The 25,628-nt window shown below is 38.3% G+C and overlaps 1 protein-coding gene across 1 annotated transcript in view; it reads right to left on the bottom strand.

Moving 5' to 3' along the window:
• LOC120533805 (tetratricopeptide repeat protein 38-like) overlaps positions 1–25,628 on the bottom strand; it is a 47,937-nt gene that overhangs the window by 14,908 nt on the left and 7,401 nt on the right. The window contains exons 3-10 of the mRNA XM_039760778.1: positions 23,638–23,719; positions 20,575–20,746; positions 13,237–13,410; positions 12,316–12,391; positions 10,165–10,284; positions 6,830–6,889; positions 4,559–4,597; positions 2,912–2,993 (exon numbers count right to left, since the gene is read on the bottom strand). Of these exons, the coding sequence (XP_039616712.1) occupies positions 2,912–2,993; positions 4,559–4,597; positions 6,830–6,889; positions 10,165–10,284; positions 12,316–12,391; positions 13,237–13,410; positions 20,575–20,746; positions 23,638–23,719 (805 nt within the window). The remainder of the gene's footprint in view (positions 1–2,911; positions 2,994–4,558; positions 4,598–6,829; positions 6,890–10,164; positions 10,285–12,315; positions 12,392–13,236; positions 13,411–20,574; positions 20,747–23,637; positions 23,720–25,628) is intronic.

The raw sequence follows: 25,628 nt of genomic DNA on the forward strand, positions 1-25,628 counted from the left end.
AACACATGTAAATAAGTGCAAAATTTGACACCCATTGTTTCTAAGACAAACACGAAAGAAACAAAGTACTCTATAAAAGAAAACCACAGTTATCATAACAGCTTTTTTTTCTTTCATATGGCAACCTTTCCAAAAACAGGAAGAAATAAAGGTGGGATGAGTCAGAAAAGAGAACATTTCACAACCTAGTCAAGCTGCTGATGTGCAAACAATGAAGAGCAGCAGAATTACAGCCCATTGGAGAGAATGAGAGAGGGCCAAGACTACAAGATAACAGCTGTGTGCCTTTCATCAGAGGAGGTACTGTATAGGCAGAATAACTGAAATACTATGAAATGTAAATAAAGTATTTCAATCAGACACCAATGAAAAAAAACTAATAATTATGCTAAAATGGTAACGAGTATATACTGGCCAGTCTGACATACACCATTTGCTCTAAGATCAGGAATTTAGACATTTCTAACATCTATCCTTCCTTCCTCATCTTTCTTGGGTGCGCCTGTTCTAACAGCAATGTTATGCAGCATTACACACATAACTATCACAGTACAATGAAAATCTGATGACACCAGATGATTTATGAAGTTAGAAGAGTGAATTTTTCTTATACCTATATTATGTTCCACGAAGCTGCATTGTATTGTGTTTTGGCTTCTGTCTGGAGGTTAAATATAAGTGTTGACAGATATGCGTCAAAATTATACTGTTAAAAGTTAAAAAAAACTGTTATGTTGTCATTGTTACAACCTCTGTTACTAAAGTTGGAGAAAGAAGTAGCCAATATATTTGAATTGAAATGCTGTGCGTTTGAATTGATGACAGGTTTGTTAACCAATGAATGAGAGGAAGAGGCATTTAAACATTTAAACTACAAATGTAAACAAATAAAAGGTATGTAAGAATTTCAAGGTTAATTAGCCATCACAAAATTGTCTTATATATTTTTACTTCATTCATATGTTTCTTTGCAATTTGGCTTATGCTGTTCACATTTTGATGAAAGCCACATTTCTTGAACTGCCTCTCCTTCTCAATCATTGGTCAAGAAACCTGTGTTCAATTCCAACATGCAGCATTGTGGGAATGACATCTTTCCTGTTTACAGTTTTCAGGAAGTAACTGAAATACTATTTTATGAAAAAATGTTGCACATTTTGACTATACAAATGGATATCAGACATGTGGATTATGTAACACAAGTTAAGAATTTGCTTTCTTTATTCCCCTTGGATATTTTTCATATCCTTTGTCATTATCTGGAATTGATCAAAGGACTCCGTTGAGTATGAATATTCAAAATGTAATTTCTCCACGAAACCATAAGATTACATTCCTTCTCTGCTATAAAATGTATGGGTTAAGTAACATTTTAAAAAATCTATCATTTTTGGGTGGTGTATGCCTGTAAGATTTGGTCTGCAAATTTTTTACAAGAATTTTGTAAAGTGTGTTAACATTAGAATCCCTGAAACTTACGAAAAAAATCATAACCCCGGACCACCTTACATTTCTTCTCACCTCTCCATTAGCATCTTTTGTTTTGAAAATGTGTCAGTCAGCACAAGCAGCAAGCAGCCTGCTATCCCACCCCACTCTCCCTTAACAGAGCTCAACTCGGGCAAAAAGTTCTCCCAGCCAAAGTCTGTTTATCGTTATTTGGAACACTTGCATTTCATGTGTGTTCTGTGTCTACAACGATCTATGTAAATCTTGGATATAGTTAAACTAATGACAAAATTTTGACATGAAGTGTACGGTATAATGTATCAAGACTGAAGTCCAAATATCAAATAAACACTTTCATAAAAGGTACAAAACAAATGCGCTTTTATTCAAGAATATAATCACAGAAAAAAAAAATTGGGCTAGGGTACAATGCAGACATGACCACTTGGGTAGTGCAGCAGTAAGAACTGCTGACTCGTAATCAAGAGGTTCCCAATTTTATTCCGAGCTTGTTTGTTTTGAGTAGTGAGCTGCACTTCTTGTTACTAGTATAGAATAAAACCATACATTTGATTTGAGTCTGTAACAGCTGGTATAAAATTTATGGTACTTGTATAGGTTAGTGTTTTTTTTTTATTCAGTTTTTTTCTCTTTTTTATTCAGTTTTTTTTCTCTCAGTCACATTCATGCTCCCCCTGATCAGACACTGTTAGTTTTCAAAAAAAGACATGCTATAACAGAGGTGAACTCAGATGAGGATGAGGGTTCTACATCGGAGAAAGAGAACAGAAGCCTTCCACGCAAGAAAAGCCCACTTACACATAAGAACAACGCAGCTGCACCAGGTGTAAAGGCGAAAGATGGCACAGTTTGGATGCAGCAACAGGTTGGGTGTCATCCTGCCAGTCAATCTTTCACACCTATGTCCTTCAACAAAACAGCAGGGCATACAGAGCTCACCAAGGTATTGTGCAAAGTTCTGATTGTGAATATGTTTTGTGATGGTCTTTATATAAATGTTACTGCGGCAGTGGGGGGTTGAGATAGCAGACTTCTTGCTGCTTGTGCTGATTTGCTGACATTTGCAAAACAAAAGACAGTAATGGAGAGGTGTGAAAGAATTTAAGGTGGCCTGGGATTACAGGTTTTTTCGTAGGCTTCAAGGATTCTAGTGTTAATAACAAGCTTAAAGGTAACCTACTTTTTTTGTTTTTTCAACGTATTTATTGAAGGTCAATAGGCTGAGTGTAACTGTATAATACATTTTTAAAGCATTTTGTTTTCTGTTTGTTGTTTTCAAAATATGAGGGTTGTCTTTGGTGAGATCTCACTAAAAAGAATGATTTATCAAAATTAAATTGCTTAACTAAAAATTTAACATAAACCTAATATTGCTTCCAGACCATATCATTAATGAATATGTTTTGACAGGAAATAATTTATAGTTTAATTCAATTTCTACCTTCCATCTCCATTCTGCAGAGAAATGAGGAAGAATCTGTATAATCCAATATGGCACCAAAAGAGAGGCAACCAGGGTATATCTGCAAGAGTATACAAATTACATTAAAATACAAGCTTGTGTCTGAATAGCTACAGGAATAATCCATCTTTGAGAATTTGTAACCATCTATAATACACATTTTGCTTCCAACTACAATAAGATATAAAAGACCAAAATTAATTATTTTTGTTTTAAACAACAGATACAGATAAACAGCAATTGTTCATTGTGTTTAGGTTTATAGTTACACACATCAGTGAGAAAATATTGTTCATGCACATCCTTATTACAATACACATAGCAATTACAAATAAATATTTAGCAAAGCCTCAATGACCCAAATTAAATATTGGAAAGTAACTGACAACCTACAGACAAAGTGGATTTACAAAAAAAAAACAAAAATGGAACACAAGACTAGCTGCATACAGCTCAAAAAAACAACAAGTACTATTTGTAAATGAAAGACAGTGCCAAGCTGCTGAGTGTTTCATCACTAAACATATGTGTGGAGAAAGAAAGGGAAGTGCCATGCTAGTTAATTTCCCTTTATTGTCTCTGCTTATTGTTGTGGCTTAACTTGCTGACTGCTTTTTCACACAGTAAGCAAGGAGGTAAAGTCTTTTTTAACCTTGGTAAATGATAGCACTGCAATACCAAGGGGTATTCTGAGCAGAAAATTCAGGCAGTTATTTTGAATGACAGTGTACATTTTTAATGTGTTTCAGTTTTGGGTAAATGTGTCTTCTTAATAAATTAGTAATTTGTGCAATGATCATGCAGGTGAGTACATGAAAAGTAAAACCTGGAGATAATAACTAAGCAGTGCCTTCTAGAACAGAGGGAAATTTACACAGGTAGGAGCAGTATACATGATGCTACTGCAGGAATGAGACCAACATCAGGGGGCAGCATTTCCTATCTGTGTGCTAGGTGTCCTAAAAGGACAACAGGCAGAGGCATCGGCATTCATCAAAGATAAATAAGTGTAATCCAGGAGAGACATGACACATGGTCACTTGAGGGAATACACAGGATTGCGCTGTCCATCTTATGGTGCAAGTGGCTGACAAGTAGCCTGGTGGACCAAGGCATTTAAGGCCAAAAGAAGGCTCAGGGACGGAGGGAATCAGGAGCTGCTAGGCAGAGCCGCAGCCTCAATACTACTGTTGCTCACTTAAGTCCCTGTTGTAATTATAGGGCCATCATTAAGTATTTAGAGAGGGGAGGAATTTTGGGGCAAGTGTCTCACTAGAAAGAGGACGAGAGGCTAGGATTAAAAGGTAGTATTTCAGGAAGTTTTAGTGAAAAGGGAGTTCACTGTGTAATTATTATATACTAATGAATGTTATTTTTCTGCTAATAAAGCTACTAACTAATTCTAGGTAAATATTATATTTTAGATTAATTAATTTAATGAATTTAGACATTTTTTTTTCAACACACTTCAAAATCAATGTAACTATACTGATCATTTACAATGTTTTCAGGTAAACCTGTTAAAGAATGATCTAAGCAGTCAACAGAAATAATTATATGCTTATATTTAGCAGTGCTTTTTCAAGGTGCTACAAAGGATAATTCATCAACTAATGTAATACGCACCTTATCATCATAGATTTTCAAGGCAGCTTCATAATCACCCTGTAACAAAATAAAAAACGTATGGTGCTTGTTGATTAGCTAAGCAAGCTAAAATGTTTCACAAACTCTATTGTTGGTCAAATACAGAATATGCATTTCTTTCTTTTCTACATTAAACATTTAAGCTATAAATGCACATAATGAAAATGATGGTCAGGATTTCAATGGAGTGCCAAGTAACAACGCTAATTAGGAAACACAAAATTGTTTTATATCTTTTATTTAATTTTATTTGCATTTTTGGGCTATGCTGTTCACATTTTGCTGAAATTATTAGTGTTTCAATTTTTAACTGAAGGATTTGTGAAGGGACTATTTTGACTAAAAGTATGTCCTTATACAGTATGTTCAAGCTTCTGCCAGCAAAAAATAATAACTTTTTGGACTGAAGTTCTCAATTTTATAATGGAATATAAGCAAAGGACAAGCACTGTATAAAATTTGAAAAGAACAGAAATCAAACACACAACTCAAAAGGTTATGACAGAAATGGCTTTACATGGGCTTCCTCCCTTAATTTCATTTCTTTCAGTGTGTTGATACTGTTGTTCTTTGTGAATTATTCTGTGAGTTTTATTGCTAAATGCATTTTTGTTAATTCTTTATTTTTTATACTGTGTTATTTTTTTCTTTTTAAACTTTAGTTCTGACAATGCTGATTATGATATGCATTACTGTTTCTACTGCTGCTTGTACCTAGCTAAATGCTACTACAGTCTAGATTTTCAATTAGTTTGTCCTTAGTTTCCTGTTTTTAGGAGTGTGGTGGTGTTTGTGGACTAGCATTAGGCTGGGAGGTAAAAGAATCTATTTTTCAGGGTGCATGTGTGACTGCAAACAATGCTAATCCCAGTTTTTTATATATTTATAGAATCCTGACAAGGTTCTGTTTCCATTCACAACCACATTTGTATATTCTTACAGGTACAGCGCAACTCGTTAAGATCAGGTATGGACTACCCATCAAGAGGCTATCTCTCTGTCCTCCACTACAAGCAACCTCTAGATGTTATCCTCCAATAACCAGAATCATTTATCACATTAACTATAAGAGGCATAATGCTAAAATCTTAACTAAAAGTGTATTGTTAAAGCCTCTTTACCTAATGACTACAGACCAGTGGCACTTATGTCTCACATTGTGAAGACCATTGAGAGACTGGTCCTGGACTATATGAGTCCTCTTGTGGTAGACCCACTGCAGTACACCTTATAGGACAAAGATTGGAGTGGAGAATGCTCCACAAGGCTTATTCTCACCTGGACAAAGCTGGCAGCACTTTGAGGATGTTTTTTGATTTCTCCAGTACCTTCAATAACATCCCACTGTCCCTGTTAAGGGGTAAACTCAGAGATATACAGGTGGATGAGCCAATGGTGTACTGGATAATGGACTATCTGGTGGGCAGACAGCAGTTTGAAAGACTCAAGGATTGTATTTCTAATATGGATGTGAACAATGGCGCACCACACAGAACAGTCCTGTCTCCTTTTCTCTTCACTGTGTACACCACAGACTATAAATATAACATCAGGTCATGTCACTTGCAGAAATTCTAATATGATTCTGCACTTATGGGGTGTTTTCATAAAGGGGATGAGACAAAGTATAGGAGTCAGGTGGAGAAATTTGTTTCTTGGTGCAAAGATAAATGTCTGTATCTTAACTTCAGCAAAAACACAGCACTAAACAGCCTCTTTGTCTGGTTATTATTCAGGGAGTGGATACAGAGGTGGTCCACTCCTACAAGTACTAGGGGTCTACCTCAATGACAGGCTGGACTAATCTCCTAACACAGAGGAACTCTGTAAGAAAGGGCAGAACAGGCTTTTTTCCTTAGGAGAGGACATTCCTTTAATGTGGGTATTGACATTCTTCGTATCTTCTACAGCTCTGTGATGGCCAGTGTGATTTTCTGCACTGTAGTGTGCTGTGCTGGTAGCAACACTTCAAGTAAAATTTTTACTTGCATACCTAAACAACATATAACATGTGACCACTTTCCAGTGCCATGATAAATAAGACTGTATTTAAATGTATGCTCTGCTTCAGTGCTGGACACTATTTTGTGCCTGGGACTGCCTTGCATAGACTCTACCACCCAGTAATCTTCCAACAGAATTAGCTGTTTCCTGAACTTCCTGGAAATGTCCTCTATTTTGGGTATAAAGTAGTTAAATACTATTACTTAACCATCTTAGAAGACTTATTTAATATGTAACATACTGTACCTTATCAATTAAGTACAGTGCCCAATGCCAGTAATTGTGACAAGCGATTACATCACAGTTCTGTAAAAAAAAAAGTAGGTAAATTATACAATTAAGCAGAAATATGTCTAATAAACCTCTTTAAGAGAAGTAGCACATCTGCAGTTTAACTTTCAATAGTTTGATATTGAGAGGTACTATATAAGATAGTTTGCATAATATAGTTGTTTGTGAACTTCACATCATTTGTGAATTAGGGAAGCTCATTTATAACATCTTAAAATACTGTTATCACAACTTCATGACAATCAATTTACAAAAAAAAGATGGCTTTAAATGTCTTATGTTTCTGTAAATGGATGTATGAAAGGATTTGAAAATATCTTTGGTGCATAACCTTTGGAAAATAAACAAAGTATTTTCTATTATGCTGAAAGTCAGAAAAGTGACCATATATTAAAAATACTTCATCACTTTCACAGATTGGCCATTGACTGTAACTGCTTGATGTAACAGGAGCAAGTAGGTAAATAGCAATTATCACCAAAAGGCATCACTACAGATCAGTAAGTTGATAGCGAGATAAATAAATACATTTATTTCCCCTTAAGACTTACTTTTTATAGCAGACCAACTAAAGGCATAGACTTTATATGCTTCAATCGCTTAAATGTTGTGTTGTGAATTTCCATCTCATTCATATAAACAGGATACCGACAAAAGAAAGGAACCTTAATGACTGACTAAATTTAAAAGAAGTAGCTTTGACAAAATGCCTTTAACTAAATGAATCTGTGAGTGAGAGTAAGTCTTTCTTTGAGAAAATAAAAACACCATAAACATGCAGAATTTTTAAACAAAAAAATTTGTCTTTTTAAACAAAACATATACAGTACTCCCATTATATGAAAATGCTATATATAATACCTTGGCACCTAATATGAATAGTTGTAAATGCATGCATTTTATTTCATATTAAATAAAAATGATGGATTATGTCTTCAGCACACTATTTTATGCTTATGAGCAAGCAGAAATATATAGAAAAAGTTACCCATAGAAGAAATCAAGGTTCATGTTAATAACTTCTCCAAGACTGAAGAAAACACAACTGGTGTATAGTCATGCAAAAGTGACAATGAGTAACTTTCATAAATGTAGTACAGCATATATCCATCAATTTTCCAACCCGCTGAATCCGAACACAGGGTCACGGGGGTCTGCTGGAGCCAATCCCAGCCAACACAGGGCCAAGGCAGGAACCAATCCTGGGCAGGGTGCCAACCCACCACAGGGCGCACACACACACACCCACACACCAAACACAATTTAGAATCGCCAATCCACCTAACCTGCATGTCTTTGGACTGTGGGACACAAACTCAGCACCACAAAAAATGAAAGGGTCTCATTCTTTCTTCTGCATGTTTTTTGTTGGCCTGACAGGAACCTTAATTTTAATAATCACAACATAACTATTCTGAGAGTGTTGCATACTATCACATTCTGTTTATAAAATTTACAATGAAACCAGTTCAGAATATCAGCAAATGTATTATTTATACTGAAAGATTGTTATGTTCTTTCTTCATCCTAAGCCTTTTAGGAATTACCTCCTAAATCTCCCTTCTCATTCTGTACTTAAAGTTTAATAATAATAACTCTTATTCTTTCATCTTATTTCCTTACTACATCCATGTAAACATTAACAAATACAGTATTGTTCTCATTAAGAGACCTTTTTTATTTTTTACAGGCCCTTCATAGCGCTAAATATGTTGTTTCAGATCCTTTGCACTACTAAAGGCATTAAAAAATGCTTTCTAATCTGTATTTCCAAATGAAATCATTTATATTTTCTATGTTCCATGCTAGAAACTCAAAGTCAGGGACTAAGAAAAGCAGAAATTGATTTACGTCAGGAATGTTTGACTCATGGACAATTGTATATAGCATGCTCCAGTGAAGTACAGTAATAAAATTAGCCCCAAACAAAAAACTATAAAAGTTGTATACAAAAAAGTACCTAGTTATATAGTACTTCTGATACATCTGATTAACTGACTTCACTATAACTGAGGCTCATTGTTTTTTTCTCAGGAGAAGCAAGGTGGCACAGCTAGTTAGCACATAAACATTAAAGGAATTATATTTCATAATTAAGTACACTTCTACTCATAACTATAATACTGTGTCTTCCATTTGTGACCTCTGATTTATTTGAGTTCAGTTCTACTCTGTCTGTTCTGATAGTTGTGTTATTCACTCTATAAACCAGACTTCTATAAAAATAATACGCTGCTATTTAAAAGTCTCTCTCATGTCCCACTCTTGCTGCTAACTCATTTATTTTGTTATTATGAGCACACATGCTTGACAGTTACATTGCTTGTATAGGAATTTTATACAATGCATCCATATCCTTTACTTGACTCATCATCTTGAACTCTTTCTATCATTGAATTTTTTTTCTTAAGCCATGCATTACTTGTATATAATTGGGCTGATTGACAAACTTTTGACAATTTAAATTCTGTGTTGTCTGCATATATTTTTATTAATATCAGTTGCTTCATGTTTCAATCCTCCATGTAGCCTTTAATTTATTTATCCTTACATGGCATGACTGGATGTTTTGCAACATCTTCACATATAATAACATTCTCAGGTCCCCTTAGTTCCGCTCAGGAATGTGAGCCATCATTACAAAGTCAAATAAAACATATAAGCTATTTAGTATGTTGAAAGCAAGGAAATGTTTGGTCTGAAATGCTGCCACAGTATATGATGTATCAGTAACAAAAATGTTAGACGCGAAACCAGGAGGAATAATCAATATGGACGAAATTACACAAGCAGACTAAAATAAATTAAGAATATTTGTTTTTCCTATTCTTGCTTGATGTTTTGTATTTTCCACAGCAGCTTCTAAATAAATGCAAGTGTTTTATATTTTTTGTCAAAAACTAGGAGTTTATTTTTGTACAAAGTGATTGAATAACCACAAAATACATTGCCATTGACAAGGCACAACTGTACAAGTAATTTTTATTATTATATTTTTACCCATTTATTAGGTGCTGGTTTAATTTAAATAAATGTTGCCTGTAATTACAGATGATAAGCAAATTGAAGAGTTCACTAACCTTTTCATTAAAAAACTAATTAATAAGATCAACTCATATTGCAAGTTTTACATACAGTACATGCTTTTTTATATAACTTACATACATGAATAACAGATGTACTCCACCAATGCAAAAATTAGAAATTGGAAAGCATAGTTTTAATTTGATAATGAAAATGACACACTCGCTCATTAAATTAAATACTTAAACAGAGGAAATTAGGTGTACCTTCCAGTTACTCTCAGTCTCCTCCATAAACTTGATACCTTTGTCAATATCAGATCTCATTTCATGGACATGAGCCATGCAATGTACAGACCAGGCATCACCGGGGTTTAGAGCCAAGGCCTGTCAAGTAACGCAGATACATAATTTCAAATTTTATTCATATAAAAGGAATACAGTCATGACAATGATAGCATTAAAAAAAGCTTTGATCCTAAGAACTCTGCTGTAAAGATTTTATGATTGTGTTAAGAGTGTATTCTGTATGACTTAATGAAACAAAATAAGAACAATTAACTAATATGTTCATTTCAATAAATTAAGTTTCACTTTTCCTATCATTAAGACCCTGTCTCGTGACTTCAGCTCAATTAAAGATATTATTTGGATCAACAACTGTGATGCGTTGTTTAGGCCAGGCCTATCTAAAATGAATTTGAATATTATTGGCCCTTACCATTAGAACTTTGCGTCACAAGCAGAACTACCTGTAAACCTAGAGAAAAACACCTGTTGATGTCTATCAGTCTGTAAAGTGTTTCAATGCCATTTCTCAGGCACTGAGATTACGTTGAACTACAGTACAGGGCATAAGGAGAAAGTTTAGAAGAGTAATTGTTCCTCACAAAAAACGGACATCTTGACAAAATCTTTCCAAGAGCAAGGCGTTCGTAAAAGTTTAACATCCATCCATCCATTTTCCAACCCATTGAATCCGAACACAGGGTCACGGGGGTCTGCTGGAGCCAATCCCAGCCAACACAGGGCGCAAGGCAGGAACCAATCCCGGGCAGGGCACCAACCCACTGCAGGACACACACACACCTACACACCAAGGACAATTTAGAATCGCCAATGCACCTATACTGCATGTCTTTGGACTGTGGGAGGAAACCGAAGTACCCGGAGGAAATAAGACATGGGGAGAACATGCAAACTCCACGCTGGGAGGACCAAGGAAGCGACGCGGGTCTCCTAACTGCGAGGCAGTAGCACTACCACTGCGCCACCGTGCCACCCAAAAGTTTAACATGATCTATTTTATTATTTCTGGACACTATTTTTTCATCTTTTTGGGGCTTTTTAAATTTGTTTTTTTTTTATTTTTTGGTTGCTGACATTTCATTACTTTACTAATCATGTTGTGTTATTAGCTTTCTTGATTACGATCAATTGATTCCTGCTTGTCTTAAAATTACAGTTTTGAGAGTAGGACTTTAAAACTCCAGCTGTAATTAAAAAGGATTAATAATACCGGTGATATTCCATGAACAGTGTCCTTGTTGGCTACACATGAAATCTGCTTATCTGCATTTCTCTGTAATTTTAGTTATGGTCAATGTCTGTGGCTCTTAATCAAAAAAAAAATCTGGGAAAAATGGGATCCATGGCAGAATAGCGAACACCTATGGGCATGGGTAACCTACATTCCAAATTTCAAGTCCCAAGTCCTCATGGTTTGGGTGATTTCGTCATGAGTGACTCAGTGGTATTTGGCTTTTATATATATAGATTCTCCATTAAATAGGTCCTTCAAAGAGATCTTGTCATGAGTAGTGTATGAAATGTGCTCATGTAGAAATATATTGCATTTCCGAATGTGGACAGCGTTAAAAATGAAAGGAAAAAAGAATTATCTTCTTTGGGACCACTTTCCCAGAGAGCTAGTTTTGAATCTTAGACTGACTAAAGTCTGTGCAGAGTTTGCATGTTCTTCCAGTGTTTGTTCTGCTTTTCGATGTGTTTTTTGGTTTTCTCTTACACTCGTTTGAAACATATGCAAGGTTAATTGATGACTCTTATCTGGCCCAGTATAAGTGGGTGTAAGTGTGCTCTAGTAAGGACTGGCTTCCCAGCAGGGGTGGTTGTTGCATTGTGCCTGGTTCTCTGTGGTCCTTTAATTGAGAAAACAGGTTCAGAAAATGGTTGGAAGGTAATAATAGATCAGCAAACATTTTCAATAAACTTTTATGTTGATGAATGCCACACTTTGTATGGAAGCATGTACATAAGGAGGCAGAGGGTTACTTTTTTCTTGCAGTAATTACAACATTTTACATGAAAACACTTATAAGCATAAAACACAGAAAAAGCTGTGCATAGCACTATTTTTAAAAATACAAATCTTTTTCCTATATAGTCAGAATGCTTTACCTCTTTAGCCTCCTTTTCTGCTCTGTCATAAAAATTTGTTTCCACCAGTCCAAACCCATGCATGCCTTTTAAATATCTGTTAAATTAATGACATTTAGGAAAGATAGATGAATAAGGTTTAAAAAGAATAAACAACCAAACACTTGCAGCAAATAGGCTATAATATAAATGTATTATGGAAAAGTTGCATTGCATTGTGGGTAGTTATGAAGTAACAAATAATGCAGCACATGATTTCATAGACCAGTGAGGAATATTAAGTACATGTAATATACTAATAGGCTCAATCAGCATCATCTTGCGCAGTATTACTGCATATAGATGATTTCGACTTCATATTGAATATATTTGCACAGTGTTTAAGTACATACACTTATTGATACGTGTACTTATTTCAATAATACTTGTAGTACAATATCAAAATTGTATACACGGTACAATAAGCTAAAATTAAATAAATTCTTAAAATTGAGTTGGATTTTTAAATTCACATCTGCATCTTTTGTTGCATTTTACAAATCTAATAGATTGAAGTGTGATATCAAATCATCCTATAGTTCTTGATAGTCCAACAAATCTTACTTTTGTTACCTTCCAACTCATAGATAATACTCATATGAGGTCAATATTCATTTAGCATAACACCATTTTAAATTCCAGAACAATTCAGGTTAACTTATAATAATATGCATCATTTAACAGCTATTATACTTTAAAGCATGTATAAAACTGTGAGGCTTTCTAGACAGAGTATCTGTGATTAACAGAAAACGTCCACAATTAGAAAAGTTAAAGAATCAGGATAAAATTACAATTTTAACTGCAATATGGTATGAAGATCCCATTTTAAGTTGATAATTAGAAAATGTGCTACAATGTCATCTGCTATTATATATTTCTTACCCAGATCACCATACTTACCCATAAAGTGGTGAATGAGGACCCCAATGGGGAAGAACCCTGGCCACACAATCCCTCAACTGAGGTTGGTATCCCATGCAAAAATAAGCCACATAAGCAAACCTAAGAGCCATAAGGTCAGTTGGATAATCCAAAAGAATCTTCTCCCATATACTGCATGCCTTTGGGAATGACCTGTGACATTAAACAATGCAATTAAAGCAACATATGGTTAGTCCCTGCACTTCCCAATCACCTGCTGCAACTAGTTTCTACACTAAATATTTACAGTATTAAGGATATAGTCCACTCTGCTCAACAATCTGAAAACTCAGCCCGATAGATATTAGAAATTAACCTTTAAGGAGTGATATGGAGTTCCAGCAGATATTATAAGAGATATTATTAGAATATCATCTTATTTATAGGATATTTGTTTAAAATCTCTACTTTTGGTTATTAGAAGGATGTATTAAATACATATTTTGTAATGCCAGCATAAGAATGCTAGGTAAAATATGATCAAATTAAGATGTTAATGTGAACCTAAAAGACCATCATCAAATCCTTACTGAGTTCTTAACACTGAAATGCAAACTGGAAAAATGGGCAATATCAGAGCTACTAGTCAAGAATGATAGATGATTATAATTTTATTATGAATTTGAATGGGGAAGGACATTCTAGGGAGAATTCAATACATCAGCAATAGCAGCTACCTTATTTACAGGGTAAAGGTAAATGCACTGAAAAGTAACCATCTTAAACAATACAATGGAAATGTCCAGTTTAAAGGGTGTTGAGCATGGAGCCCTATACATATTTGGAAAATGCTCTTTTCTTAAATTATCCTCCTGATGTATGCATTACCTCCATTAAGGTTTATCCATTGAAACTTTGCAGTTAATTAAACAGTAAGTTAAAAAAACTGTAAAATCATAAATCTCAGTTTTCTCTTTCCGTCATCACTCCACTGGAATTTTCAGTGCACCACCCCTCACCTTGTTCCAAGGCATTTCAACAGGTACTAGGCTAATATATGTACACAAAACATTCAGTCTTGATTATTTTTTGTTTTCACTCCTTTCATTAAAAAACTTAATGACCTGGAGGTAATGCAATTCCCTTTACAGTAATCTGAGTGTCTGACCATTTAGCATTATTAGAAGGTCTTTACAGGTTCATTAATGTCATGTGTACAGAGTAAAGTGATAGTTGTATAAAAGTACAAATGTAAATGAATGCATGGTGTAACATTCAGGCACGTTTGAGGACTTGCTTAACTGTTAAGTTAAAGCAGCAGAAGTTGTAAGTTGGAGTGGCACAAGTTCATACAAGCCACTGATGTGATAACCAGGTCCCTGCAGTGCACGTGTGTGTGCAATTCTGCTGGAATTTCAATAGCTTGTATTAGGGATCTGTTTTGCCACGAGGAAAGGCTGTTGAATAAGTAAAAGTGGAAAATATACAAATATACAAGCTGAAACGTCTTTCTCAGGTACATTTGAAACATGAAATTAATCAGTGGAACATTATAAATGGAGGGAACAGTATAACTTGGCCACTGACCAGGCCCCGATCCTGCCCGTTTGTTGTGCCTGTGTATAGGAGAGCGGTATATCCCGCTACAATAAATAACCCTGCTGTTCCTGTTTCAAGTTGAATAAAGCTGGTTTTGCTAAAGTACTGAGACTCAGCCTCGTTTTTGGGGTACAAGACAGAGACTTGTGCATCATATGTACCAGGAGTGGGATCTTGTGCAAAGGGAACCCCAAGGGGCATATAATATCTCGAAAGCAGCGGTGCAAAATGAGGCTCCTGTGGTCACTCCTGTCTTCGCGCCCCCAAGGAATGTGCTGGTGAAGATGGCTCCATCGGACGGTTTTCTATTCTGCTTCGAGCACATAGCAACATTGATATGCTGGGACAGGAGAGCCTGGTCGGCTATCATGGCCCCGTTTTTAACTGAAGCGGCCCTCCCTCCCAATAAGCTTGATGATTATGACTTAAACTTAAAACAACAGATCCTCCTCCGCACAGCTACGAGCCCGGTGGGCAAGGGGTGCCAGTTTCGTCTGAGGCATATTAATCTGGACCGCCCTATACAAGGAAAGATCCAGGAGTTAGTGGACCTGATTCAAAGTTTTAATCACAGAGACACTTTCAAGCGCATTGTAGAGAGGCTCGCTATTGATACAGTTCTGTCAGGAATAGACGATAGCCTTTGTGATGAAATGCTACGGAACAACGTCCACTTGTTGCTAGACCTGACCTGCAGACTGGAGGGCACACAAGCCACCTGGAAACAACAGGGCTACCCAGGCTTGACCCCGACTTCGATCCAGCCAGAATAGACTTCTACGGTCACTGGCGCCACAGGTGGAAGACGCCATTGTGGGAGCACCACAGTGTAGACTGAACGCAGCTGCTTTCACTGTGATCAACCAGGACATCTGGCTTGGGAGTGCCACCTCTAATCTGCACAAAACCATGACCATCGGTCTGGACCAGGTATGTGGCTCTTAAGTTTCCCCCAAGATGTTAAAGGAGGACAATTTTAAGATCTCTATTACATTGGCCGGGTGGGAAGTCTCGGCACTGTTGGACTCTGGTAGTGACCTCTGCGTGGTCCGCCATGACTCACTCTGGCTTATCCTTTAAAAGACCACAAAGCAAGTGTACATCCACTCCACACGGGGACATTAAAACATACGAGACTACATTACTTCTGAAATTTAAAGGGAAGAACTTTAAGGTTTGGACAAACGTATCAGACACCTCACTCTGATCACTCTTAAAAGGGAAAAGGAATGCCATCTTCCCACGGGTCTTAGCCACCTGCAGAGTGCCTCCCCCTGTAGTGGATAGAGAAGGGCTCGCCGCAGACTATGTCACTCATGGAACCAGGTTTGAAATTGAACCAGAGTTTTCAGTGAAGTGGGGGATGAATCCTCAAGTGAAGACCCCCGACAGCTGGCAGATTTTTCCACACCATCACTTGCACCAACAGCCTCCGCAGACCGGACACCTAATACTTACCCTAATGAAAGCAAAATAGCAGTGTGAGGTGAGAGTGATGTTGCATTGGACCCAGAGGAAGCAGCGACTGCCATTCAGATGTAGTTTTCTTGCTAGCAACGAGCTGATAACACCTTGGATTTCACATTCAAACATGCCCACGTCACAAATGACTCTTACTATCTGGAGAGAGAGGACCCAAAATTTAAAACACCACTTTTTTTAATTAAATACGGTTTCCTGTATCAGGTGATTTCTGATTGCATGGGCGTATCGAGCAGCTCATGGTGGCAAGTCAGCATAGGGATAAAGTTTTAAAAATTGCTCATAGTCACATTTTGGGGGGACACTTCGGTGCAGAAAAGAAAAGGGAATGCATTTTGAAACGCTTTTATTGAGTGAATATGGGCCGGGATGTGGAGCAATTCTGTAAGGCCTGTCCCGACTGTCAAATAGTTTCTGCTCACAGACCCGCCAGGGCACCCCTTGTAAAGATGCCTATTTTAGATGTCCTCATTGAGAGGGTGGGATTAAATAATGTTGGCCCGCTTTCCAGGAGTAAAACTGGCTTTCAGTATATGCTTGTGTTAGTCGATTATGCCACAAGATACCCAGAAGAAGTAGTGCTGTGGTGGGCGGACAACCGGACTATTCCAAAAGCACTCTCAGAAATGTTCATGTGTACTAGTATTAGTTGCAAGATTTTGATTGATCAGGGCACACCCTTTAAGTCTCGCATAATGAAGCAGCTATGCGAAAGTTTTGCAATTAAGCAGTTACACTCCACAGTTTATCATCTGCAGACGAATGGCCTGACTTAACAATTTAATAAAACCCTAAAACAGATGATTCAACGAGTCGCCCATGTTGAACCAACCTCGTAGGATACAGTAGAGCCCTTCCTCCTGTTTGCTGTTCAAGAGTCCCCCCAAGCATCTACCAGGTTGAGCCCTTTTGAGCTACTCTTTAGCCGCCGACCACACGGTGTGTTAGACATTTTTCGAGAAGAGTGGACAGGGAATCATGCAACATCTCGAGGGGGCAGGTTTGTCAATCAAGTTGTGTTGCTGCAGGAACAGATTTCTAGACTGTCCTCTATTGCAGTGGAACATCTTCAGCATGCGCAGAGGGTGCAGAAATGTGACTATGACAAGACAAGTAAACTTTGAGAGTGTAAGAAGGGGGACGGTTGCTGGTGTTGATTCCATTGGATCCATATACATTTTGGGTTGAGTGGTTGGGTTCAAGTGGTCATAGAAGAGCATAAGTCCCTCAAGAATTATAAAGTGAGGATTCCAGGGCAGTGAAAGCCTGTACAGGTTTGCATATTAAACAGCTGAAGGAGTAGCATGAACCACGTGATCACGTGAGGTCGTGGTTAAGTCTGCAGCAGCCCCTTAAATGGAAGTCACTATTGGTGAGAATTTAACTGACCCTCAGAAGCCAGAATTGCTATCGCTGATCAAGAGGAACTCAGATGTCTTTTTGGCCGCGCCTGGCCTGACAACAAGCGTGGAACACAAGATCATAACTCCACCTGGAGTTATTGTACAGGTGCCCCTGTATCGCCTGCCAGAGGCAACAAGGAAGGTGATGCACAAAGAAGTGCAGCAGATGCTTCAGTTAGGTATGATTTGTCCAAGCAAAAGCGAGTAGCAGAGCCCAATTGTACTTGTCTCAAAGTGGTTCAGTTCTGTATTGATTTTAGGCATTTGAATAAGATTTCCAAGTTTGATGAACACCTGATGCAGCGTGTGGATGAGCTGTTGGAGAAGCTTGGGCAGGCCTCGCATATTTCCACCCTAGACCTCAAGGGATATTGGCAAGAGTGCTTGGAGGAGTCCAGTTGCAAGAAGACAGCGTTTGCCAATCTGGACGGGCTGTTTGAATTAACAACACTCCATTTTTTGGCACCATAGTACACCATTGACCTTACAGTGGATAATGGACCAGATCCTGTGTCCACATTCTGCGTACACGGGTGCCTATATTGATGATGTAGTCATTTTCAGTAACAACTGGGAATTTCATCTCATTTGCCTTTGGGGCGGTGCTTGACAGTTTGCGGCTGGTAGGATTGATGGCTAACCCTAAGTGCAAGCTGGGTATGTCGGAAACCCATTATCTGCGATACTCCATGGGAAGGGTTTGCTGAAGCCTCTAATGGACAAGGTGGGGGAGGTGCTTGCGTATTCACATTCCAAAACAAAGAGGCAAGTTCGTGCCTTCCTCTGGTTCATGGGATACTACAGAAAATTAATTCTCAGTTTTGCGCATCAGGCCGCTGCCTTCATTGACTTGATAAAGGACCGAAAGAATCGCAGTGTTGTCTGGACCAATGCCTGTGACAGAGCCTTCTTGGACCTAAAAACCCCTTTATCCTGGTTCCGGTTCTACGCAACCTGGACTTTATTCTGCAAACAGATGCAAGCGCTTTCGGTTTAAGGAGTGGTGCTCTGACAATGTTATGACGGGGGAATGTTTCTCAGCAGGAAGCTGATGCCCAGGAAGCGTAATTATTCGACCACTGAAAAGGAGCTTTTAGCAATTAAGTGGGCGGTGGAGGCCTCTGTTACTACCTCTGGGGATGGTGGTTTACCCTGGTGACTGACCATGTCCTGCTTCAGTGGCTGTACAAACAAAAGATAAAGAATGTATGGCTCACTTGGTGGTCTATTAGTTTGCAGGGTTTTGCTTTTGATGTTCGCCACCATCCTGAAGCTGCACACACCAATGCTGATGTTGTCTCCCACATGGCTGGGCCCAGTTTAGTTGGTCACTAGGCCCACACCGGTGTGGACAAAGCTAAGGGGAATGTAAGGTTTTGGAACTTTTTTGGAACTCCCTCCACAACAGGACGACACACCAAGCATAATTTCTGCATCTGTGGAGGGCTGCTTGTCCGTTGCCAAGGCAACCGCAGTGCCACAACACAGCGCCACAGAAACAGCTACGAGCTGATCATGGTTGCACTATAAGCGCCGGTGGCCGATGGGCGATGCAAGGAACAGTATAACTTGGCCACTGACCTGGCCCCAACCCTGCCAGTTTGCTTTGTATAGGAGAGTGGTAGATCCCACTACAATAAATAAGCATGCTGTTCCTGTTTCAAGTTGAATAAAGCTGGCTTTGCTAAAGTACTTCTGACTCACATGTCACAATTTGTTTTTGCATTTTTACGAATAGTGGCATCAGGACAGCTCATGCAATACTGCATATATGGTCCAGATTCAGAAGAGTGGCAACATGTTGTATTTTTCTCCATGCAAACATAAGTGTTTTTTTTGTAAATAGCTTTGTTATTTTTGTTGCTTTTGTGTAGTCATTAATAATTATAACTAATAATAATTGGCACAAATCAGAGCAAATAATTTTTACAAATGTCTTTGTACTATGTACACAATAAACCTGACTTGACTTGACATGAAAGCAGAGCGGGCAAGTGGGCACAGACTGTCAGTTAACCCTCAGGCAAACTCACAGCAAAAGAACAGCCCACTGACTGAACCCCCTGACATCCCCATTCACTGGTCCTTCCTACCAGACTCTGTACCTCTGATGTATATGGAGTTACAACTAGAAAAATGTTACTTTTCTCAAATAAACAACTGTTGGGCTATTTACATTCTACAGCAAAGTTCGTAAACTGACACTGCACTAACATTCACATTTTTCTGTTTCACAAATACTAATTTATAGATTGATTTTTTAGGAAATGTAATATTGAAATGGCTGAAGCTTCGTGTCTATTTAGAAAATATAAAATTAAAAAAACTCTAATAGTTCTGAAGTAAAATTTCTCAAGAGTAATATCTTTTTTTTGCAGTGTAAGCATTTTCATTTCATCTGTGTGGAAGTAAAATAATCAGCAAGCTTTATGGAATGCAGTCTGAATTTAAACAAAGTTCTCCTTTTTTAAAACAAAGGTTTCCTATTAAATATAGAAATATTTTAAAACTAGCATTAACAGCAAGTAATACAGGTTGTTTATTTTTTAGGTCACATTTTGTGCAGTATGCAAGACAACAGAAAGTCTGTTAAGGGGCTTTACTAAATGCATTCCCAGCAATACTCCAGTCAGTTTATCTCCATGATCTGACAATGGTTTTGTTTCCTTTGAAATAAAATCAACCAGAGAAAAGGGTCTAACAGGGTAGTATAGAGGCACAATGGTTTGCTTTGCAGCTATCATTCAAGCCCATTCATGTTTCTGTTGGTATTCGCTGGGTTCTCTGGGTGTCATTCTATATCCTGAACACACGGAGACACTAAACTGACCCTTTATGTGTAAGTGTGGGTAATAAAGTGAATGTACCCTTTATGAATGCTTTAATCTCTTACCCTTTAGCAAAAAAGTCCAATGCAGAAACATGCAGCTGCTCTCGCTCAGTGATGGTCTGTTTTTTTGAAAGTTCCACAATGTTGTCAAAGGTTGCAGAAAAGCTTTTATCTTTTAGTGGAGAACGTGCAGTTCCCATGAGCTCCAGGCCATTTGCAAGAACATGTCCCATAACTAGAAAAATATTGTACAAAATGTCACCTGAGGCATTGGTAAGCAAATTATATTATTTGTTTTCATATAAAATACTTACAATTGAAGTCATACAGTATAGATGGTTTTTATTTACAGTGATTGAACCTGCTGAATTGTACAAATACAGTTAGGTCCATAAATATTTGGACAGAGCAACTTTTTTCTAATTTTGGTTCTGTACATTACCACAATGAATTTTAAATGAAACAACTCAGATGCAGTTGAAGTGCACACTTTCAGCTTTAATTCAGTGCGTTGAACAAAAAGATTGCATAAAAATGTGAGGCAACTAAAGTATTTTTTTAACACAATTCCTTTATTCCTTTATTTCAGAAAAGTAATTGGACAAATTAAATAACTGGAAATAAAATGTTCATTTATAATACTTGGTTGAAAACCCTTTGCTGGCAATGACAGCCTGAAGTCTTGAACTCATGGACATCACCAGATGCTGGGTTTCCTCCTTTTTAATGCTCTGCCAGGCCTTTACTGCAGCGGCTTTCAGTTGCTGTTTGTTTGTGGGCCTTTCTGTCTGAAGTTTAGTCTTCAACAAATGAAATGCATGCTCAATTGAGTTAAGATCAAGTGACTGACTTGGCCATTCCAGAATTTTCCACTTCTTTGCTTTAATAAACTCCTGGGTTGCTTTGGGTGTATGTTTTGGGTCATTGTCCATCTGTATCATGAAACACGTGACAATTTGACTGCATTTAGCTGGATTTGAGTAGACAGTATGTCTCTGAACACCTCAGAATTCATTCGGCTGCTTCTGTCCTGTGTCACATCATCAATAAACACTAGTGTCCCAGTGCCACTGGCAGCCATGCACACCCAAGCCATCACACTGCCTCCACCGTGTTTTACAGATGATGTGGTATGCTTTGGATAATGAGCTGTTCCACACCTTCTCCATACTTTTTTCTTGCCATCATTCTGGTAGAGGTTGATCTTGGTTTCATCTGTCCAAAGAATGTTTTTCCAGAACTGTGCTGGCTTTTTTAGATGTTCTTTAGCAAAGTCCAATCTAGCCTTTCTATTCTTGAGGCTTATGAGTGGCTTGCACCTTGCAGTACACCCTCTGTATTTACTTTCATGCAGTCTTCTCTTTATGGTAGACGTGGATATCAATATGCCTATCCCCTGGAGAGTGTTGTTCACTTGGTTGGCTGTTGTGAAGGGTTTCTCTTCACCATGGAAATGATTCTGCGATCATCCACCACTGTTGTCTTCCATGGACGTCCAGGTCTTTTTGTGTTGCTGAGTTCACCAGTGCTTGCTTTCTTTCTCAGGATGTACCAAACTGTAGATTTTGCCACTCGTAATATTGTAGCAATTTCTCGGATGGGTTTTTATGTTTTCGCAGCTTAAGGATGACTTCTTTCACCTGCATGGAGAGCTCCTTTGACCGCATGTTGTCTGTTCACAGCAAAATCTTCCACATGCAAGCACCACACCTCAAATCAACTCCAGGCCTTTTATCTGCTTAATTGATAATGACATAACGACGGACTTGCCCACACCTGCCCATGAAATAGCCTTTGAGTCAATTGTCCAATTACTTTTGAGCCCTGAAATGAAGAGATTGTGTTAAAAATGCTTTAGTTGCCTCACATTTTATGCAATCTTTTTGTTCAACGCATTGAATTAAAGCTGAAAGTCTGCACTTCAACTGCATCTGAGTTGTTTCATTTAAAATTCATTGTGGTAATGCACAGAACCAAAATTAGAAAAAAGGTTATCTCTGTCCAAGTATTTATGGACCTAACTGTAAATGACTTCACCAAAGAAAAGTAATAATTTACCATTATCAATTAAATCTTGATAGGCACAACACCAGATTCATGATTTGTGTCTTGAAACCATTTTTCCCCTGCCATATTATAGGCCTGCCTTTTCCCTGTTATGGTCACTGGGACCCAGGGTCTATACTTGCAACAGTGTTAACAGACTTTGATGAAGCTCCAGTCCATTTCAGATCTTATATCCAGCACAATTTTATTTAAACTAAAGAAATTGTGGGCTGCATCAGGAGTGGGCAGGAGGAGGAGTACAGGAAGCTAATCAAAGACTTTGTTAAATGGTGCGACTCAAACCACTTACACCTGAACACCAGCAAGACCAAGGAACTGGTGGTGGATTTTAGGAGGCCCAGGCCCCTCATGGACCCTGTGATCATCAGAGGTGACTGTGTGTAGAGGGTGCAGACCTATAAATATCTGGGAGTGCAGCTGGATGACAAATTGGACTGGACTGCCAATACTGATGCTCTATGTAAGAAAGGTCAGAGCCGACTATACTTTCTTAGAAGGTTGGCGTCCTTCAACATCTGCAATAAGATGCTGCAGATGTTCTACCAGACGGTTTTGGCGAGTGTCCTCTTCTACGCAGTGGTGTGCTGGGGAGGCAGCATAAAGATGAAAGATGCCTCACGCCTGAACAAACTTGTTAAGAAGGCAGGCTCTATTGTAGGAGTAAAGTTGGACAGTTTAACATCTGTGGCAGAGCGACGGGCATTAAGCAAACTCCTGTCAATCATGGAGAATCCACTGCATCCACTGAACAGTGTCATCCCCAGGCAGAGGAGTAGCTTCAGTGACAGACTTTTGTCACTGTCTTGCTCCACTGACAGACTGAGTAGATCGTTCCTCCCCCACACTATGCGATTCTTCAATTCCACCCGGGGGAGTAAATGCTAACATTACTCAAAGTTATTGTCTGCTTTTACATGCATTTTTATTACTATTTAATTTAATATTGTTTTTTGTATCAGTATACTGCTGCTGGATTATGTGAATTTCCCCTTGGGATTAATAATCTATCTATCTATATAAATTATAAACAAGAATAAGTATTCTTTGTCCATGACATACCAAAGTCTGGATCTTCTTTCAGCATCTTGGACAGACAATCTGGTAGTGCACCAACAGTCTCATCCTTATACCATGCAACAGACTACATGAAAAACACATAGCATTGTTTTTTTTTAAATAAACATGTTATTCAAGGAGCATTTCTACACATTTTAAGTACAAAAAGAAGTAATTTAAATAACCTATATATTTTTATTTTACAAATAAAGTTTAAGAATGTTTGAATAATTTATTTTATAATAATAGTAATGCCAATCATCATCATCATTTTCTTTTTCTTTCCACTTTTCCTAGTGAGGGTTGCCATAGCTACTTGCTAAACTGGGCTGACCAGGCCTCTCTGTCACTTTCTGCAGACCTTCCTGGCCATTACACAGTCACAGGTATTACTCCTCCAACATGTTGAGTTCCCTTTAAGTTTATGGGAAGAGCTGAGACTGTTACTAGTGAGGGTAATGTCTGTCTTATCTTCCCTGCACAGGCTATGATTACCATTTTCAAAATAGAAAAAGAATATGTGGTTTGAACACACAAATTGCATTTTTACTAAAATCACAATAAATTGAATTCATATGCATTCAGTGCATTTTTGGGTATACTTGTATGTATTATTTGTTTAATTTATCTGAATATAAATTCTTCATTAAATAATAGTCTTGCATAGTGAGTCCAGGTTTCTGATTTTTTTGTACATGTTTCAGGCATATAGGAGAAATAGTGCAAGTGAAACAGAGGTGTACAAACCCATGATATTTATCAAAATGTCTTTGGATTATGTGAATATATATAGCAAAACTCAGGTGAAATTGGACATGAAAAACATTCCAGCCCTTTTTAGGAGATATTTATTATAAACTCCTGTATAAAGGACAAATGGAAAAACATTGTAAGTCATGGTTAAATATAAAGTCCACGGGATTTGAGGGAAATACAAGTAGAAACACTTTGTACATTATGCACAGAAGGTATTTTCATTATCTACTGGTAATTGGGGGGATTCAGGATTCCAGTTGAAGTACGGAAACTCTGTGTGGTGTTATGGGTCCACAGCTCGTGGAGAAAAGGCCATTGATTTTAAATAATCATCGCACCCGAGGCGGCTTCGTGAGGGGGGCGTGGTTGTAGCGAGCCGCGGGGCAGTCGTCGATGTGGGCGTTTCTCACCGTGTGCACAGGTGAGGAACTGCCCACATTCGTGATTGCTCCCGTGGCTAATGCTGCAGCTGTGATGGCCCCTCACGTTTTAAAAAGAAGCGCGAGTCGGTTGTGGGGTAGTGTAAGAACGATCGGAGAAAGGAAAGGAGAGGACGGAGGTTACCGGGAGCAGGAGAGGAAGCAGGTCGGTGAGAGAGAGCGAGCCGCGAAGAGCGAGCGGACGTGCGAGCGAATGAGCGCTCGTGGACAGCTGCATGGAAGCTGGGTGTTAGGCCGACACCCACGTGTTTGTGTTGATGTCGCTCCCGCTGAGCGAGCAGGTAGCGGGAGTGACCAAGGTGAAAGCGACGAGCCGCAGAAGGCCGCAGAAAGGCAGCGGAAGTCGGGAGGCTTGGAAGTGGCAGTCCTTGGTGTGAGCGTCCTGGAGACCAAGGAGTCCAAGTCTCGAGGCTGGGATGAGAGCCAAACCGAAGCCAGGGATCGGGAGGTCTCCAGTCTTGCGTGTGTTTGAGGAGGGCAGCTGTAGAGAGCGTCTTGCCTGCTGCGTGGCCCATACGGGATAAGCAGGTGAGACGCATACAAAAAAGAACACCGGATTTGTTTGTTGTTGGTTTTAAAACTGCTTCCAAGAGAAGATTTTAACCTCCGATTTTTAAGGATTGTTTTTTCTATTTATTGGTTTTACTCCACGTTCTTTTTATGGATTATTTATTTAATGAACATGGAAGAACTGCACTATTTATGAACACTTGTTTTGTTGATTTTTAATAAAAGCACTATTGCACTTTTTGTATACCACCCCTTGCTCAATTGTTTATTTGCCTCCACTGACTAGCT

The sequence above is a fragment of the Polypterus senegalus genome, chromosome 8 (assembly GCF_016835505.1).
Source record: "Polypterus senegalus isolate Bchr_013 chromosome 8, ASM1683550v1, whole genome shotgun sequence".
NCBI classification, from domain to species: domain Eukaryota; kingdom Metazoa; phylum Chordata; class Cladistia; order Polypteriformes; family Polypteridae; genus Polypterus; species Polypterus senegalus.